General features: G+C 47.6%; 1 protein-coding gene across 4 annotated transcripts in view; it reads left to right on the top strand.

Annotated features, from left to right (window-relative positions):
* LOC118371812 (E3 ubiquitin-protein ligase HECW1) overlaps positions 1 to 19,559 on the top strand; it is an 82,389-nt gene that overhangs the window by 46,305 nt on the left and 16,525 nt on the right. For 2 of the 4 annotated variants that reach the window (XM_035757433.2, XM_035757441.2), the window contains 10 exons: positions 1,873 to 2,015; positions 3,946 to 4,046; positions 4,442 to 5,950; positions 10,922 to 11,008; positions 13,902 to 14,055; positions 15,205 to 15,314; positions 15,559 to 15,680; positions 17,736 to 17,921; positions 18,255 to 18,389; positions 18,543 to 18,657. In XM_035757433.2, coding sequence (XP_035613326.1) covers positions 1,873 to 2,015; positions 3,946 to 4,046; positions 4,442 to 5,950; positions 10,922 to 11,008; positions 13,902 to 14,055; positions 15,205 to 15,314; positions 15,559 to 15,680; positions 17,736 to 17,921; positions 18,255 to 18,389; positions 18,543 to 18,657 — 2,662 coding nt within the window. The remainder of the gene's footprint in view (positions 1 to 1,872; positions 2,016 to 3,945; positions 4,047 to 4,441; positions 5,951 to 10,921; positions 11,009 to 13,901; positions 14,056 to 15,204; positions 15,315 to 15,558; positions 15,681 to 17,735; positions 17,922 to 18,254; positions 18,390 to 18,542; positions 18,658 to 19,559) is intronic. The other 2 variants (XM_035757448.2, XM_035757452.2) reach the window with 1 other exon arrangement.

Raw genomic sequence — 19,559 nt, 5'->3', positions numbered from 1 at the left:
GGATGCTCCTCCGGTCTCTCTAGCGTTTGGATGGAGTTCAAGGCACTCTCTCTCTCTGATTCTTGGCTGAGGGAGAGGGTGTTTAAGCACCTTGGACAGCGCTCAGTTTCTGCTGCCGCTGGCCTTGGTTCATTCAGCACCACGGAGAGCAGCAGAGACAGCCCAGACATGGAGAGGAACTGAGCGACAGAGAGAGTCAAAGAAAAAAGAGCGTGAGGGAAGGAGAGAAAGGCAAGGAAGGAGATGTAGAAATAGATTGAGGGAAGGAGGGGGAGAGAGAGAGAGTTTGGGAGAGGAAGGGAGGAGGGGAAATAGAAAAAGGGAGTGAAGGAAGGAGAGAAAGAGATAAAGGCAGTAAGGGAAAGAGCGAGGGAATGCACATTACAAGATCTTATCCTTCAAGATCCAATTTTATTATACATTGATTACTTAATCCAAGCTCTAAACTCCATAAGAAGATTTCTATACGTTCCATTGTCCTTTAATATTCAAATATATATATATATTTAGAGTATGGTCATAATAGGTATAGTAATCAGGGAACAGTGTAATTAAGTAACTATAGAGATTTTGGCTAAATTGGAGAAGGCAATGCTGCCGTTTTGACCTTGATAAAGGCTCTTTATTTCAGCGCAAAATAGCTGTCATCAAGAGAATAATTAAAAGCTAATGTGTTTTTGAAGGTTTCATCAATGAGAAGCCATGCCTAACAAAGATGCACTGTCTCCTGCTATTCCTAATAGATCTATTAATAACACCATGAATGGTCATGAAAAACAAGTATGAATGATATTAATGGTGTGTTTAAATGAATCATAAAGAGACCTGTAAGGACCGCCGCCAGGGTTGAGAAGCAGGTACGGGGAGTCAAACATTTAATTGGGAACAGACATGAAACCAGACAGGATCAGCGTCAGCACATAGGACAATCATTGCAGAAGCAGGGCTGGGAACCAGAAAGATATAGGAGAGGTAATGACAGAGATGATTGAGTCCAGGTGAGTCCAATAATCGCTGATGCGCGTGACGGGGGAAGGCAGGTGTGCGTAATGATGATGGCAGGAGTGCACAATGCTGGGGAGCCTGGTGCCCTCGAGTGCCAGGGGGGAAGTGCGGGAGCAGGCGTGACAGTACCCCACCGCCCCCCTCTAGGGGCACCACCTGGCACCCACGTGGGCGAGCCCTACGTGCGGGCTTAGGCACGGGCGCTGAACAAGCCGGCTGGGTGTGAAACCCCGACGAAGAGGCAGAGATGTGAGCGCCTGGCGAGCTGGCGGAGGCATAGCAGCCTGAGGAGCTGGCTGGGCGTAAAGTGGGATGGGCGATCCGGCTGAGGCCTGAAGTGGGATGGGCGCCTTCTGAGCCAACCGGAGCAAGAAACCTCGAGCCAGCTAGGGCATGACAGCCCGACGAGCCAGCTTAGGCAACCCTGTTCCATCGCTGTCGGGCCACGGACCCGACGTCACCGCCAACCCGGCGCCCTCGAGCGACAGGGGGGAAGTGCGGGAGCAGGCGTGACAGAAACACACATAGAAGTTATCATGTCATTATGATGTCAGTACCTGATTTACCATATAATTCCTTGGAATAAATACCCAGTAAATGGCATTAATGTATAATAGAGTGTAACCAATCAAGTGATGTTATCAGTAAGCCCATGGGCACTGACATAATATACCTTTCTCCTCTCCTCTCCTCTCCTCTCCTCTCCTCTCCTCTCCTCTCCTCTCCTCTCCTCTCCCTCTCCTCTCCTCTCCTCTCTCTTCTCTTCTCTTCTCTTCTCTTCTCTTCTCTTCTCCTCTCCTCTCCTCTCTCCTCTTCTCTTCTCTCTTCTCTTCTCTTCTCCTCTCCTCTCACTATTTCTGTCTGCAGCGCTTCAGCTTTGTGTCTCTGCCTACGGACGTGCTGGAGATCGAGGTGAAGGACAAGTTTGCTAAGAGCCGGCCCATCATCAAACGTTTCCTGGGCAAGCTGTCCATGCCGGTGCAGAGGCTACTGGAGAAACACGCCATCGGGTAGGTCACCTGACCTGACCACAGCCACTTCCACACACTCAGGCCTACTGGGCCATTAGCGATCAGACCCTGCTCGGGATCCATGTCCCCTGTGTGGACAGCCTTATGTCAGTTTGCATGTTGGTTGTATGGAATGTTATGTATATACTGTATAGTACCAGTCAAAAGTTTGAACACACCTACTCATTCAAGAGTTTTTTAAAGTTTTTTAAACTATTTTCTGCATTGTAGAATAATAATGAAAACATCAAAACTATGAAATAACACATATGGAATCATGGAGTAACCAAAAAAAGTGTTAAACAAATCAAAATATAGTTAATATTTCCGATTCCTCAAAGTAGCCACCCTTTGCCTTCATGACAGCTTTGCACGCTCTTGGCATTCTCTCAACCAGATTCATGAGGAATGCTTTTCCAACAGTCTTGAAGGAGTTCCCACATATGTTGAGCACTTGTTGGCTGTTTTTCCTTCACTCTGAGGTCCGACTCATCCCAAACCATCTCAATTGGGTTGAGGTCGGGTGATTGTGGAGGCCAGGTCATCTGATACAGCTATTCATCACTCTCCTTCTTGGTCAAATAGCCCTTACACAGCCTGGAGGTATGTTTTGGGTCACTGTCCCACTAAGCACAAAGCAGATGGGATGGCGTATCGTTGCAGAATGCTTTGGCAGACATGCTGGTTAAGTGTGCCTTGAATTCTATATAAATCACAGACAGTGTCACCAGAAAAGCCCCCCACACCATCACACCTCCTCCTCCATTCTTCACAGTGGGAACCACACATGCGGAGATCATCTGTTCACCTACACTGCGTCTCACAAAGACACAGTGGTTAGAACTAAAAATCTCAAATTTAGACTCATCAGACCAAAGGACAGATTTCCACCGGTCTAATGTCCATTGCTCGTGTTTCTTGGCACAAGCAAGTTTCTTCTTATTATTGGTGTCCTTTAGTAGTTGAGTTCTTTTGCAACAATTCGACCATGAAGGACTGATTCACGCAGTCTCCACTGAACAGTTGATGTTGAGATGTGTCTGTTACTTGGGCATTTATTTGGGCTGCAATCTGAGGTACAGTTAACTCTAATGAACTTATCCTCTGAAGCAGAAGTAACTCTTGGTCTTCCTTTTCTGTGGCGGTCCTCATGAGAGCCAGTTTCATCATAGCACTTGATGGTTTTTGCGACAGCACTTGAAGAAACTGTCAAAGCTCTTGAAATGTTTCGTATTGACTGACCTTCATGGCTTAAAGTAATGATGGACTGTCGTTTCTCTTTGTTTATTTGAGCTGTTCTTGCTATGATATGGACTTGGTCTTTTACCAAATAGAGCTATCTTCTGTATACCACCCCTACCTTGTCACAATATAACTGATTGGCTCAAACACATTAAGAAGGAAAGAAATTCCACAAATGAACTTTTAACAAGGCCTTCCAGGTGACTACCCCATGAAGCTGGTTGAGAGAATGCCAAGCGTGTGCAAAGCTGTCATCAAGAAGAATTTGTTTAACACTTTTATGGTTACTACATGATTCCATATGTGTTATTTCATAGTTTTGAGGTCTTCACTATTATTCTACAATGTAGAAAATAGTAAAAATCCTGACTGGTATTGTCCTTTTAAATGTCTCTTTCTACTTCGCTTGCGTTTTCTCTAACTTTTGTATTATCGCCCCTTTTATCTCTCTTTCCTCATGTCTTTTTTCTCTCTCTCTCTCTCTCTCTCTCTCTCTCTCTCTCTCTCTCTCTCTCTCTCTCTCTCTCTCTCTCTCTCTCTCTCTCTCTCTCTCTCTCTCTCTCTCTCTCTCTCTCTCTCTCTCTCTCTCTCTCTCTCTCTCTCTCTCTCTCTCTCTCTCTCTCTCTCTCTCTCTCTCTCTCTCTCTCTCTCTCTCTCTCTCTCTCTCTCTCTCTCCACTCACTCATAGGGACCGTGTGGTGAGCTACTCTCTTGGCCGCAGGCTGCCGACGGATCATGTTAGTGGACAGCTGCAGTTCAGATTTGAGATGATGTCCTCAATTCACCCAGGTCACAAGCACTTCCTTCTTTGACCCCTTACCTTCTTTTACATCAGGACCGAGATCACATTTATGTCCCTTTTGACTCAATGATCAAATTGAAATAACCACGATAAGACCCAGTCATTTTTTATGTCCCACATGATATAGTCAAGAACATTGATCACAGTGGAGATTAAAGTGAACAATATTACTGTTGATTCATTCCATGTACTATTATTATCCTGATTAAAAGTCCAACACATTTGTGATAGAAATCCCTGTACTATGCCAATGCCACTATTCAACAATTACACATAAAGGAAATCCACAGTGCAATTTCTCTTTGTCAGCAATTTATTTTATTGGGTGCCCAAGTCACCATTCTAAGACAGTAAGGTGACTTATGGTTCTCTCTCATTTCAGATGACGAGGACATCTCCCTCGTCATGGAGTGCCCTGTGGTCCCTGACCCTGACCAGTTGGAGGTAAACCAGGTGGACCCAGTCGCCCCAGCAGAGATCCCTGCTGAAGACACATTGAGCATGGGGCCCGACACACCTGAACTCCCCCTGGATGGAGCCCCAGACTTGGAGGACGCGGAGCCCTCCACCACTCTCGCTTATGTCTCCCTCACAGAGGAGGCCCATCCTGGGGACGATGTCATGGAGGAGGAGGGTGTGGAGGAGCAGGTCACCCTGGTTGAGATGGAGGAGAGTACAGTTAGGGAGGTGCAGGTATCTTCTTCAGAGCCACAGCCTGGGATAGAAGAGCAGGTTTCAGCTGAACAATTGGTGGAGGAGAGAGAGGAGGAGGAGGAGACTGGAGCCCAGGAGGCTCAAGCCCTGTCTGAGGAGGGGGAGGCCCAGGTGCAGCCTAAACCTGAGGGTGTGGAGATGGAGTTGGACAGTGAGGAACCTATCACTGCTGTGGAGGAGCCGTTGGAAGGAGCCACGGGGCCTGTGCCGGCTGAGGAGGTAGTGGATGTAGTGGAAGAGGAGGGACAGCAGGTGGTGGTGGAAGCCAAACCGAGGAGGGTTGACTGTTGCTGCCCAGCCCGCGCCTCCCCTCCAATGCGGAGCGCCCTGCGGCGCAAGAACAGGCCCTGCTCGCTGCCCGTCTCGGAGCTGGAGACAGTGATCGCCTCATCGTGTGGCGATCCCGAGACACCACGCACCCACTACATCCGCATCCACCACCTCCTCCACAGCCTGCCTTCAGCACACCAACGGCAGGGCAGCGGGGAGGAGGAAGAGGGGGAGGAGGAGGGAGGGTCTTCTACCGAGGAGCCGACTATCAAACCCACCTCCAAGGATGGGGAGGAAGGGGAAGGGGAGGAGGAGGAGGAGGAGGGAGACGCGTCCCAATCCCTGGCGTCCCCCTCCCAGGTGCGTGAGTGCACAGCCCCCTGCTGTCGTAGTAGGACTCTCCCCCGCAGTCTGTCCATCGAGCGCCTGTCAGAACTCAACCAGCTCCTGGATGGAGGGGAGAGGGGAGGGAGGACGCTGCACCCACGCCTGGAGAACGAAGAGGCGGAAGTGGGCGGAAGCGGCCGGGGAGTGAGGGGGAGCGAGTGTGAGTTGTGCGACAACTCCTGCTACAGCACGTCTTGTTACAGCACCAGTTGTTACAGCACCTCCTGCTACAGCAACTCTGGATACGAGGGGCGCAACCGCCCCTGCAGCCACACACGGCTGTCGTCGGTGGACAGCACACGCCTCTCAGAGAGCACCGTTTTCTCCTCGCAGGACGAAGAGGAGGAAGAGGAGGAGAACAGCGCCTTTGAGTCGGTGCCTGACTCCATCCAGAGCCCCGACACCAGGGAGCCTGGCGGCGATGGGACGACAGCAGAATGGAGGGAGGAGACGGAGGAGGGGACGAGAGGGGAGAGCGGGGAGTCGCCGGTGGCCGGGCCTAGCGATAGGACAGTAGGAGGTGAGATGCTCTTCATAGTCACTTGCTAACTTATACACCAGGTAAATGTGTTTTTACCCTGTTCAGAACCTGAGACCAGGTCAACCTGGTTTCTACATTTACATTTTTACATTTAAGTCATTTAGCAGACGCTCTTATCCAGAGCGACTTACAAATTGGTGCATACACCTTATGATATCCAGTGGAACAGCCACTTACAATAGTGCATCATTTCTATTTTTGCATGACTACTCTACATTCTTGCCTTGTGATGATTACACTGTACAACAACTGCACAGCATCGCTGGCCATTAGTGTGTTGCACAGGGAGCCCTGTTGTTTCTTCCCCCACATTCAGGTGCATGAGCACTGTCAGTGTCGCTGTAATAATCTTCCCCCCAACCCCCCAATGCCGTGTATCGAGTGAAAGCTAACACAAACCATCACCCATGATTGTGATTATCATTGTTTTGCCCTTTAAAAGGGCAGTGCACCGTGGGTCGAGAAAGGAGGCAATGGGAAACACATACCTCCGCTGTTGTGCGTTTTACCCCCAATTTCACAACAGTCTTTGTATCTGTTGTGATGACCCTTGTGTGTGTGTCTTCCCCACACACATACATCACACATCTCACACACACACACATCAGGCCTCCTGGACAGGGGTCAAAGGTGACGGTGGCCTCAGAGGAGAGGGGTCAGCATGGGGTGGTTAGGTCACACAAACAATGCGGTCAAACTCATGGTAGCGCTTTGGCATTGGGTTTAGGTTCCTGGCTGCCATATGGTTCAGCTAACGGTTCAGTTACCGGTCAAGTTACTGGTCAAGTTACTGGTCCAGCTACTGGTTCAGTTACCGGTTCAGTTACCGGTCAAGTTACCGGTTCAGTTACCGGTTCAGTTACCGGTTCAGCTACCGGTTCAGTTACCGGTCAAGTTACCGGTTCAGCTACCGGTCAAGTTACCGGTCAAGTTACCTGTCAAGTTACCGGTTCAGTTACCGGTTCATTTGCCGGTAAGGTTACCGGTTCAGCTACCGGTCAAGTTACCGGTTCAGTTACCGGTTCAGCTACCAGTTCAGTTACCGGTCAAGTTACTGGTTCAGCTACTGGTTCAGTTACCTGTTCAGTTACTGGGTGAAAGCACTGCTACACAAAGTGGATGCCCAACCGTTTGAGGCTGGGTTGTTTTAAAGTAAGGACAAAATGAGGACATAGTGAGAGAATAAGGACCAAGGAAGATAATCAGTGCAGGTTACAGATTGCGTTTTGAATTTGAAACAGTTCTGTTCAAGCGAGCCCACAATTCAGCTTCATTTACATTGTTCACGGTGACATTGCTGCTGCTGAGCAACATACCTTCAAGGGGTCGTTATGTCTGTTGGCTGTTTTTAGGGTATACACTGAAAATGCATGGTCTTCTTTCAACTTGAACTGCTGTGTTCTCCAAAGCTTTCCTACAAGTGTTCTGTTTTTTACACGTTGACTCTCATTAGACACGATACGCAATGTAGGTCACAAATCAGAGCTAAAAAATGAAGGCCCCATTTAATGGCTCGATCAGCACACGGCGAGACTCCTGCCTGCGTTTTATACCGTTCTCCTTTCATCTCACGTACACTTCAAAGTCATTCTTCCTTAATTAGAATTGCTAATGAAAAATGTTCAGAACTTCTGTCACCTAGGTAACTGACTATTGTTATCATTGTTGGAGAAAATGGGTGATGTTGGGGGGAGGCATGTGGCGGTTTTATATCTGTGAATTTGTCTTGACGGTTGTTTTGACGTTTTCTCTGCTCTCCCTCTCTCTGAGGGCTGACAGTACAGTACCTCTTTATGGACGGAGATACGATACGGTGGAAGATAAATCCTACACAAACACAGACACACAGTACGCTCACCACACACCCTGCTGAATACTGAGAGAAGGGGTGGGTGGGTGGAAGGCGTGCAGGTACCTGCAGCTACAACGTACTCAGTACAAACCCGGCCAAGCAGAACCAAGTCAGTCCCCACTGATCCACCACGCTCACAGTCACTACTGTACTAACCCGGCCAAGCAGAACCAAGTCAGTCCCCACTGATCCACCACGCTAACAGTCACTACTGTACTAACCCGGCCAAGCAGAACCAAGTCAGTCCCCACTGATCCACCACGCTAACAGTCACTACTGTACTAACCCGGCCAAGCAGAACCAAGTCAGTCCCCACTGATTCTCCACGCTAACAGTCACTACTGTACTAACCCGGCCAAGCAGAACCAAGTCAGTCCCCACTGATCCACCACGCTCACAGTCACTCCTGTACTAACCCGGCCAAGCAGAACCAAGTCAGTCCCCACTGATCCACCACGCTCACAGTCACTACTGTACTAACCCGGCCAAGCAGAACCAAGTCAGTCCCCACTGATTCTCCACGCTCACAGTCACTACTGTACTAACCCGGCCAAGCAGAACCAAGTCAGTCCCCACTGATCCACCACGCTCACAGTCACTACTGTACTAACCCGGCCAAGCAGAACCAAGTCAGTCCGCACTGATTCTCCACGCTCACAGTCACTACTGTACTAACCCGGCCAAGCAGAACCAAGTCAGTCCCCACTGATTCTCCACGCTCACAGTCACTACTGTACTAACCCGGCCAAGCAGAACCAAGTCAGTCCCCACTGATCCACCACGCTCACAGTCACTACTGTACTAACCCGGCCAAGCAGAACCAAGTCAGTCCCCACTGATTCTCCACGCTCACAGTCACTACTGTACTAACCCGGCCAAGCAGAACCAAGTCAGTCCCCACTGATCCACCACGCTCACAGTCACTACTGTACTAACCCGGCCAAGCAGAACCAAGTCAGCCCCCACTGATTCTCCACGCTAACAGTCACTACTGTACTAACCCGGCCAAGCAGAACCAAGTCAGTCCCCACTGATTCTCCACGCTAACAGTCACTACTGTACTAACCCGGCCAAGCAGAACCAAGTCAGTCCCCACTGATTCTCCACGCTAACAGTCACTACTGTACTAACCCGGCCAAGCAGAACCAAGTCAGTCCCCACTGATCCACCACGCTCACAGTCACTACTGTACTAACCCGGCCAAGCAGAACCAAGTCAGTCCCCACTGATTCTCCACGCTAACAGTCACTACTGTACTAACCCGGCCAAGCAGAACCAAGTCAGTCCCCACTGATTCTCCACGCTAACAGTCACTCCTGTTAGTGTACAGCACTGGGAGCTTCCGCTGCCATTTACCTGACATTCTAAATAGCAGCGCCCACTCTGTGCAATAACACACACACAGACACAGTACAATAGCTAGACACACACACGGAACAGTATCAGGGCCTTATAGAATCCCCGTTGCAGAGAATGAGGACAGAATCACGGAATCCAAAACATTCAAATGGAATTGAAGAATGTTCAAAAATGTAGTGAACTTAATATGAAATCAACTAGATCTTTTCAACGTAATATAAAATGCATTAATTTGCCCAAGTGAATCATAAGACAGGAACAAAATGGTTATTTTTATGCAGTTTTCTGAAACGGTGCAGGAATGCAGCTGTCTGTGTGCATGTGGGCGCGTATACACTCTGTGTAGCCGTTAGTGGTATGATGCTAATGACAACCTTCTTCTCGTAAAGATGGAAAGGCTTTCCCAAAAGCCTTCTCAATTAAATAGTAACTACAAAGTATCCTATGCCTACCTGGCAGAATGATAACATGATTATTTGCCGCAATCCAGTGGACATTTCTTTTGCAAACTCTGCAATCACATGAGCACTACAGCAACACCGCTTCACCAAACAGCGGTCTCTTCCTGGTGCGCACTTGCATTAAAGAGTAACCCGTTAAAGGTTCTCCTGATGTGGTTTAAACATAGTTGTGAACTTAGCACCTAAAATGTTGTTGTTTTTCTATTAAAAACGTATGATTTTGAGGCCTCCCAAGTGGTGCAGTGGTCTCTAGCGACTCCAAGTGGTGCAGTGGTCTCTAGCGACTCCAAGTGGTGCAGTGGTCTCTAGCGACTCCAAGTGGTGCAGTGGTCTCTAGCGACTCCAAGTGGTGCAGTGGTCTCTAGCGACTCCAAGTGGTGCAGTGGTCTCTAGCAACTCCAAGTGGTGCAGTGGTCTCTAGCGACTCCAAGTGGTGCAGTGGTCTCTAGCGACTCCTGTGGCGGGCCGGGTACATGCACAGTGACACGGTTGCCAGGTGTACGGTGTTTCCTCGGACACATTGGTGTGGCTGGCTTCCGGGTTAAGCGGGGAATTGTTTCAAGAAGCACTGTGGCTTGGTTGGGTCGTGACCTTCGCCTCTCCCGAGTCCGTACGGGAGTTGCAGCGATGAGACAAGACTGTTACTACCAAATCTTCTCCCCACTAAATTGGGGAGAAAAAAGGGGTAAATAAAAATAAATAAAAATACAAAAAAAAATGTGTATGATTTTGAGAGTAAAATATTTAACCTGGAAAAACCAAAGGGAGATAAATCAATAAGGAATCAGGCCAGAAATAAAACAGATTTTATAGGGCCATACAGTACCAGCCACAAACACTGCACTTTCTGAACTGAAAAAAGTCACGCCCACACCACCCCCACAATGTGTCTCTCTATCTCAATCCCTCACTCTCTCTCTTTCACTCACTCTCTCTGGTCACTGTAAGGTGGAGTTTACTTTGTGGTCCCTCTAGGCTGGGTAGAGTGCCCTAGAAATACCATGCGCCATCATTAAGTTTCAGTGGCATCCATTCTGCACAGGTATTTACTTTTCTACCTCCTGACTTATTTAGCTGGGGGTCGAAAGCAGGTCTCCAACCTGGCAACAAAATCTCTCAATAACACTGAAACTGCATTTTCTCCTCCAATTTCTCGTCCCCTGACATATATCCGATGTGAGCTGATATATGGGACACATGTCTACGTTCGCCAACCTCCATTTCCCACCTCTGTTAGCTCACAGGTTCCCCTGTGTTTCTCCTCCCGTGTCTATATAGGAGATAGTTACTTGCCATGCGGTCATCCTCCTGCTTTGCGACCTGACACCCACCATTACCCAACTGTTGATGAACCGTTGCCTCCAAGTAAGACTTCCAACATCCTTCACCACCCTTACTCTTACCCCGGAGTCGTGTGTCTGTGTGTGCACGCGCCCGGGGGCTTTGATATGTGTGTCGCATTCATCGATGTGCATGTAGCCATTTCTCTTAACATCTCTCCAATGGCGAGGGACACACTACTCTGGTGGTATCTATCCATCTCTCTGTCTATCAGTACATTGATCCATCCTTGATGTTTTCTGTACGACCATTCACGCCATGGTGATTTGACCATCTAGAACAGTCATTTCTGGTCGCCCTGGTCCCACTGAAGTCATGAGACCTGGCGTGTTTTATGTCCAAGGTTTTGCCAGATTGTGTTTCTTGGTGGTACTACAGTATATGCTACTATGTGGCATCCTGGGGTGCTGTACATCTAACCATCTCACACATCAGGCACCACAGCCCTCGCCACCACCGTTTCTATAGTGACAGGCCCTAGAGAGGCAGAGCAGTAGAGGCAGTCTATATTTATATCAGCAGGGCGTCTGATACTAGTGGAGGCTGTTGGGTTCGCCTCACGCTAAGGTCTGTTGGACTACAAGTTCCATGAACCCTAGAGAAGAGATGAATGTGACTGGCTCTGGAAAATGTTGTTTATCGCTAACATAGATGGTTCCTTGTGAACACTTCTGTAAGTTAAATTGCAGCTAAATGGAAAGTATTCACAATAGAAAAAAATACGGTGAAATATTTCACTCTTCCTATTTACATTGCTTTTCATTTTTTATTTTGTTTACTCAAGTTTCTCTTCCCCTGTGAGCAGAGAATTCATCCTGTTTTACAGTTGGTCTTTCTCTGTGTTGATATTGGAATATGGTGCAATGTCACACCAGCAGAAGCCCTGCTGAGCTTTGGTTTTTACTATGAAATGGCTAAAAATAGCCTCCAAAAACCAAATCAGTAGAGAGTTACCGGGGAGAGATCTGACAGCCACAAATATAGTGCTGCTGCACCAAGAGGGACTCTATTCCAGCTCATTAGAATAAGCAGAGCAGGGATGGAGAGGAGCTGCTGCTAGGAGGTATATTTCTATCAGGAGATGTTGTTTATATGCTCACAGCTCACAGACATACTGTGTTAGTATTTAGGACACGTGAATGTGCACACACACACACACACACACATTCTTCAAAACAGTACCAAACTACAGACTATCTCTGACAGTAACTGCCTCTCAATCGTGTATCTCCCAAAGCCCTCATATCTAACGTAAGCACCTTACAGCCTCAAGTAGACACATCCACATCCCCAAATAGGCTTGAATATTCAGCTCTACTCTGCAGTGCAGTGATAATACCCACATCTCTCCACGCTGACTCAAAGTAACTCCCTCCACAGTAATAATATCCTGTATGCATGTTTCTCTGTTTCTCTCCCTGTCTGCTTGCCACAGCACTGACTACACTACCCATGATTCTGCCAGTCTGAATACAGTAGTATACAACTGATGCAACATCGTCTCATGAGCGATACGTTCCATTTCAATACCTTTGCCTTGATTTTGGGGTGAGGATATTTTCTGCTGCTTCGACTAGCAGGCTGTACTGCTGTGCATTTAGTGGGTTATAATCCACTTCCTGGGTGGGTGTCAGATGAGATGATCTCTCTCTCTCTCTCCCTCACTCCGTGCCATGTGTTGTGAAAGCCAGTAGGTTTCTAATCCCAGAGTGAATCCCATCACCACGATTCCCCACCCACTGCTGTGCCCCGCCCACTGCTGTGCCCCGCCCACAGCCGTGCCCCGCCCACTGCCGTGCCCCGCCCGCTGCCGTGCCCCGCCCACTGCCGCGCCCTGCTACAGAGAGACAGATGATGATTAAACAGAGGGAGGAGAAGGGAAAGAGATTTGGCCGGGGTGAGGCCCAGCTTCGGAACACCCTGAAGGTTTCAAGAAGAGAGAGAGGAAAGACAGGGAAAGGGAATGACAGAAAGGAGGAAGATGTACAGCAGGCTAAATGGATGTGTTGGGACGGAAGCTTAAGTGGTTTTGGGAGATTACTTTACGTGCTGGTCCTTGGCTACAACTGTAGACCTCATTAATGGCATCATAGCTAGTCATCAGCCCTGTCTCACAAACAACAGATGCCATTTAGAAGCACTTCCAAGTTTTAAACACAGGATCTCAATCATATTTTTAAGAAGTCAGGAAGGATCCCTTGTATTTTCACTTCATGGTTGCCAGTATGTGTCATCAGGCACGCTGGTGAAGTGTCACTTTGGCTCTCGGTCACCTTCACTATTAATGTGTAAATCTGTGGGCAAGGGTCCACTGTTGCTGTGGATGTACAGTATGTATGTGTAATTCTTATAGGGACTGCCAAAGCTGACAAGGCCTGCATTCCAAATGGAACCCTATTCCCTATATAGTGCACTACTTTTTACCTGGGCCCATAGGACTCTCGTTAAAAGTAGTGCACTATATAGGGAATAGGGTGCAATTTGGGACGTAGTTAATGACTTTAAGCTTATGCAGGGATGTACTGTGCATGCACCTTTAGGCGTCCAACTCCTGTCTGATGTTAGCAACCTTTCTGAATGTTGTGGGGTGTGAAGCATATAGCTAGTTGCTTAATACAATATCGACCTCCGTGAGATTACTTTGATCCCAAAGCCAGCTGACCACAGCAGACAATAACCCCTTGTCAGCTTCAATCATCTCCCAAAGCAAACCTCCCATTCCATCCTTACTCCTCTTTCCTGTCTCCAGCTTTCCCTTTTGCTACTACTCCGCCTCTTAATCAAACCCCTTTCAACTTCCTTTCCCTTCAATTCCTCTCCTTTCTTTTTCTGTCATTCTTAATTGGGTGTCGTATTACAATCACATCTCCCTCTCTGTGTCCCCCTCCCTCTCGCTGTACTTCCTGTGTGTGTGCAGACTGGGAGGCGCGCATCGACAGCCACGGACGTGTCTTCTACGTGGACCATGTGAACCGCACCACCACCTGGCGGAGGCCCACGCACGCCGCCTCCAAGTGTAACGGCATCCAGCGCTCCAGTTCCACCCAGCAGATGGAGCAGCTCAACAGGAGGTGGGGTTGGGAGAATAAAACGGAATAGAACTTTAATGTCCTTCCCTTTGGCATCACCGTACACATGCGCATTCATCATCATGCACATTGAAAAGCATCAGTCCAGCATACACAAGCACATGGAGGACATCGATACATTCACTCACAACTGGCCGCTGCCCCAACTGCAATGTTAAAATAGGTAAATAAATAAGTGCCAAGACATTTCATGTTCTATTTAGTAATCCCACGGCACAGGGAACAGATTAGTGTTCGTACACGTTCTTCCTGGCCATGGGCATCCTGAAGCACCGGAGAAGGGGGGATGAGGGGATGGAGAGAGGAGATAGGGGAGTGTAATAAAGAAAGGGGGATCTACTTCAGTGCATAAAATGGTCAGAATGGATCATGCATGATTGAATATCTCTTAGGCTGCCTTGCCTTAGTCATACGATGTGACGACCGGTTGGATTCTCAGTGATGTGCTCTGTAACTACTTTTCATGCGATATCCCCTCTGTGGTAAGCCGTCAGTTTACTCTTATGTTTGTGCAGTGCTACCATCTAGTGGACATGCCTGGGCATGCATCCTAAATTCCCATCTAAATTCCCATTTGACAATCGCTCTTTTTCATTCTCTGTTTTTCTATACCTCACAAACACACAGATTTAAATCTGTAAAGATGCAATGAAGCCATCGTTTGCCTCCCAGTCGCTGAAGGCCCCCATGTCTTTAATACTCCAGAGTGATTTGCCCACATTAGATTCAGAACACACACCTTCAGAAATTAACTAATTTCTGCTTCCACACACTGACCTAATTTTATGCCACAAGGAACACCCACAGACCAATAAATTAAGAATAAGAGATGCGAAATGACCCAGTTATATCGCAAACGGACCTGGCAGTTACACTGCTTTGGATTACAGCTTTAAGAATGGTGGATGCCGTCTTTGACCTGGGCTGCATCTTGAAAGTATAACGTTTAGTTTATCAATGACAAAAAGGTGCCAAGCTGCAGTACTGTATAGATTAATTTCTACTTTTACTGCTCGAGTGTGTGCAGTAGCAGATCAAGTCAACAGAGTTGACCGTGAAAGCGCCTCGACACAATAAGGCGCCTCGTCGGTGCACTGACGTACAGTGATGTCACTCCCTGTTCCTTTCCAGGTACCAGAACATCCAGAGGACCATGGCGACGGAGGATGAGTGTGGTGGACGGAGGTTGGAGAGAAGTGTCAGCACGGAAACGGAAACAGACTCTCCACCACAGGCCATTGGTGTGTATCTCACTCCTCTACCTAAACCATCATGGAATATGCCATTTAGTTGACGCTTACAATAGTGTATGCATAACTTTTCGTATGAGTGGCTCCATTCAAATCAGACCCATGACCCATTGCAAGCTTCATGCTCAACCACCATGGCGTTAATATGATATTAACATGATCAATGTAATAATACATGCATATTGTACATATATTATTCAATATTTAGACATGCATTGCCTACTTTTGTGTGCAGAGCCAAGGAGAGAGGGCCCCTCATCCCCTGTCAGCAACCAGAAGATTACCCTGCTCCTCCAGTGCCCTGCCGTTAAGTTCATCACCCACCCTGAGTTCTTCACGGTCCTACACGCCAACTACGTAAGTGCTGTTCAAATAGGAATAGTCCTTTGATGGTTTAGGTCTTTGGATGTAATGTTTGACTGTCAGTTGAACTTTTATTTACCCTCTGTTTTGACTTTGATAACCTACCAGTGATTCATTGCCTTTCTGAATAAATCAAACTTTGCTACAGTGTGTAAACACTTGGTAAACTGGCGCTGGATTCCTACAGTATGTTGGTCTCTGTTGAAATACACAGTTCGCCTCTGTCTCATCTCTGATCCTACCACTGACACAGCACATGTTAACACTGACCTTGTTGCCCTATCACAAGAACCTATTCTGAGTTACAGTTCATATAAGTAAATAAGTCCATTGAAATATATTCATTAGGCCGTAATCTATGGATTTTACTAGTGGGAATACAGATATGCATCTGTTGGTCACAGATACCCTTAAAAAAAAGGGAAGTGACGTGGATTAGAAAACCAGTCCGTATCTAGTGTGACCACCATTTGCCAAATGCAGTGCAACACATCTCTTTTGCATAGAGTTGATGACTGTGGCTGTGCGAAGTTTCTGGATATTGGCAAGAACTGGAACACACTGTCGTGCACGTTGATCCAGAGCATCCCAAACATGCTCAATGGTTGACATGTCTGGTGAGTATGCAGGCCATAGAAGAACTAGTACATTTTCAGCTTCTTGGAATTGTGTACAGATCCTTACATGGGGCTCTGAATTATAATACTGAAACATGGGGTGATGGCTGCGAGTGAATGGCACGATAATGAGCCTCAGGATCTCGTCACGGTATCTCTGCATTCAAATTGGCATTGATAAAATGCAATTGTTTTCATTGTCCGTAGCTTATTTCAGCCCATACCAGAACCCCACCATGGGGAACTCTGTTCACAACATTGACATCAGCAAACCACTCACCCACACAACGTCATACACGTGGTCGGTGGTTGTGAGTCCGGTTGGACGTACTGCCAAATTCTCTAAAACAATGTTAGAGGCGGCTTATGGTAGAGAAATTAACATGAAATGCTCTGGCAACAGCTCTGGTGGACATTCCAGCAGTCAGCATGCCAATTGCATGCTCACTCAAAAATTGAGACAAAACTGCACATTGTAGTGTCCTTTTATTGTCCCCAGCACAAGGTGCAGCTGTGTAATGATCATGACGTTTAATCAGCATCTTGATGGATTTTATTGGCTAAGGAGAAATGCTCACTAACAGGGTTGTAAGCAAATTTGTAAGCAAATTTGTGCAGCAAATTTGAGACAAATAAGCTTTTTGTGCGTTTGTAAAATTTCTGGGATCTTTTATTTCAGCTCATAAAACATGAGACCAACACTTTACAGGTTACGTTTATAGTTTTGTTCAGTGGAGTTTCCCCCATTCACCATCTTCCCTCAGAGCACAGCACAGGACAGGACAGGTCATATCCCTGAGCACTTCAGGTCTATTTCCAGATAATATGACCCTGCTGCTGCCTTGGTAAACGGTGCTTATTACCACCAACAGTGACTTCACGGTCCTCTCATGGTCATGACCTCATCAAACTAAGCCCAGCGGTTGCGGTTGGGTCGACACTGCGTTGTTCCATACCGATGGCCGATCTATTAATAGAGTCTGGTTATTGATCCATCGACCGTTGGGAGTCGGAGCTCGCTGCAACTTCCTGCCATAGCAAGGGAAGCCGTTACAGAGGTGGGGACGTGACCTGTCAACTGACAGAGAGAGGCAGAGAGGGAGAAGTTCTTCCCTGGGTTGAAAGGAATTTATAGATAGTTGATCAGATGGAAAGGTCAAATAATGTGTATTACTACTAAATACACTCGATCAGATAACTTTGTTTGCGGATTCTGTGACATTCTATTTCAGTTCAGGGGGGTGTCTAAAAGCATACGTGTTTATGTAACAAAGCCTGGTATGTTTGCGTGGAGAGAGCGTTGGTTGCGCCTTCTGTGCACAATGACTCCAATAGCGTTCAGTAGCATTGCAACCCAGTAAATTGGGTCTTTTCCCCCCACTGTCACAGTATAACCCTGCAATGTAATTTGTTCTCTGTGTGGCGATCCCAGGGTGCCTACCGGATATTCACCAACAGTACCTGTCTGAAGCACATGATCCTGAAGGTCAGGCGGGACGCGCGCAACTTTGAGCGCTACCAGCACAACAGAGACCTGGTGATTTTCCTCAACAAGTTTGCCGACATACAACTAGAGCTGCCCCGAGGCTGGGAGATCAAAACAGACCCACAGGGCAAGGTAAAGGTCTGCTCACTTATCCAACATACGTCTATGCACTTATAGTTAGGTTGTAGTTAGTGTTGAGCGATGGAGCTTAGTCCTGAAATGATACATGATGAAACTAAGAACTCCGAGAGATTCTGATTGTACCCCGATTCCATAATTGATGTCAATAAGAAGCTTGAGTTATCTGAAGTCAGGACTCCACCTATAATGTCTAGCCACAGTGGAAAGATACTTGAGCCATGGTGAAGTGTGATGAAACTTTAGGTACCATGGTTGTGGGTTTCCCCTGGATACTTCGTCTCAGGGTCCTGTTCATGTAAATCTCTGTTTTCCTCTTCTTTCCAGTCGTTTTTCGTGGACCACAACAGCCGGGCGACAACCTTCATTGACCCCAGGATCCCCTTACAGAACGGCCGTCTGCCCAACCATCTGACCCACAGGCAGCACCTGCAGAGACTGCGCAGCTACAGTGCTGGAGAGGTGAGAGAATCCTCTTGGAATGGAATTGAATTGTCTATTTGTCATTACCAATGGAGTCAATAGTAGACTCATCTAATGTCTTCTATGAGCTGACAATTGAGATTATGACGACGAGGATCACAGTGATGATGATCTTTGTGGTGTCTGTCCCAGGCGTCTGATGTATCCCGGAGTCGAGTAGCTTCCCTGATTCACAGACCTGGGAACAGCCTGGTAGCCGCCATACGTAGCCAGTACCAACCCGACTCCACACCGCTCGGTGCACCATGTAAGTGCTGCAGCAGAGTCAATATTGTTCAGCTGTGGCGGTAACTTTGACATAACTTGGACCCTCGTGCTCAATCATAGTCACACATATTTTGTCTGTTTGTGTTTAGGCCTTTAGCAGACTTTCATCCAAATGGTCTTGACGTCACGTGTATTCAGTGTCGGTGATCTATGCAAGAGCCCAACCCTCCTACCAACTGATCCACCCCAAGTGTTTCTAGTGAGGGCCAAACCAGAAGCATACAGCTTGTCTCAACAGAGAGTCTCATTGCTGAGGACAATGATTGTGTGACTCTATCACGTCCCCTGAGACACTCCTTCTTTTTCTCTCTGTCCAAATTACCCTGAAAATAGTTCCTGAATCAGCCAGGCCACAGGCACGGCCCGAGCCACCACAGCTGGCGTGGCACTTAAAGACACACTGGCTTGCCGTAGGAATTTATATTCCTCCTCATTCCCCTCATGTAGGTCTATGGTTCCCTCTCATCCTCCCGCATCCGTAACGTCTCCACTGGTGCGGTTGAGCTGCACAGCGCTCGCTGTGATTACAAAGCCCAGAGTGCCACAGAATGCCTCTCCTCTCCTCAGTCATGTCAGGACTAGGACAGAGTGATGGGCGGTTTTAACCGGATAGCCGTCTTCCATCGGAAATGGGTTCAGTGGGGTAGTTGTGTTCACTTAGACATACAGTAAGTTATCCAGATATGTGTTGAGCAACGACAGCGTGACATTTTCTCTGAACATGTTCTCGTATGGAGGACAAGATGTGCGACCAGTCGTCTTGCCTGCACTCTGTCATCTGTTTGGTGGATTTTGAATAATTAGCCACACTATAAAGTTACTGTTATCTTTTGAAGTTATCCGGAACCACAGAGTGCTAACACAATTTGTGTGAATAGCAAT

Source organism: Oncorhynchus keta, chromosome 4 (genome assembly GCF_023373465.1).
Source record: "Oncorhynchus keta strain PuntledgeMale-10-30-2019 chromosome 4, Oket_V2, whole genome shotgun sequence".
Taxonomy (NCBI): Eukaryota; Metazoa; Chordata; class Actinopteri; order Salmoniformes; family Salmonidae; genus Oncorhynchus; species Oncorhynchus keta.
The sequence above is the reverse complement of the archived record's forward strand: the minus strand, read 5'-3'. Positions and strand labels throughout refer to the sequence as shown.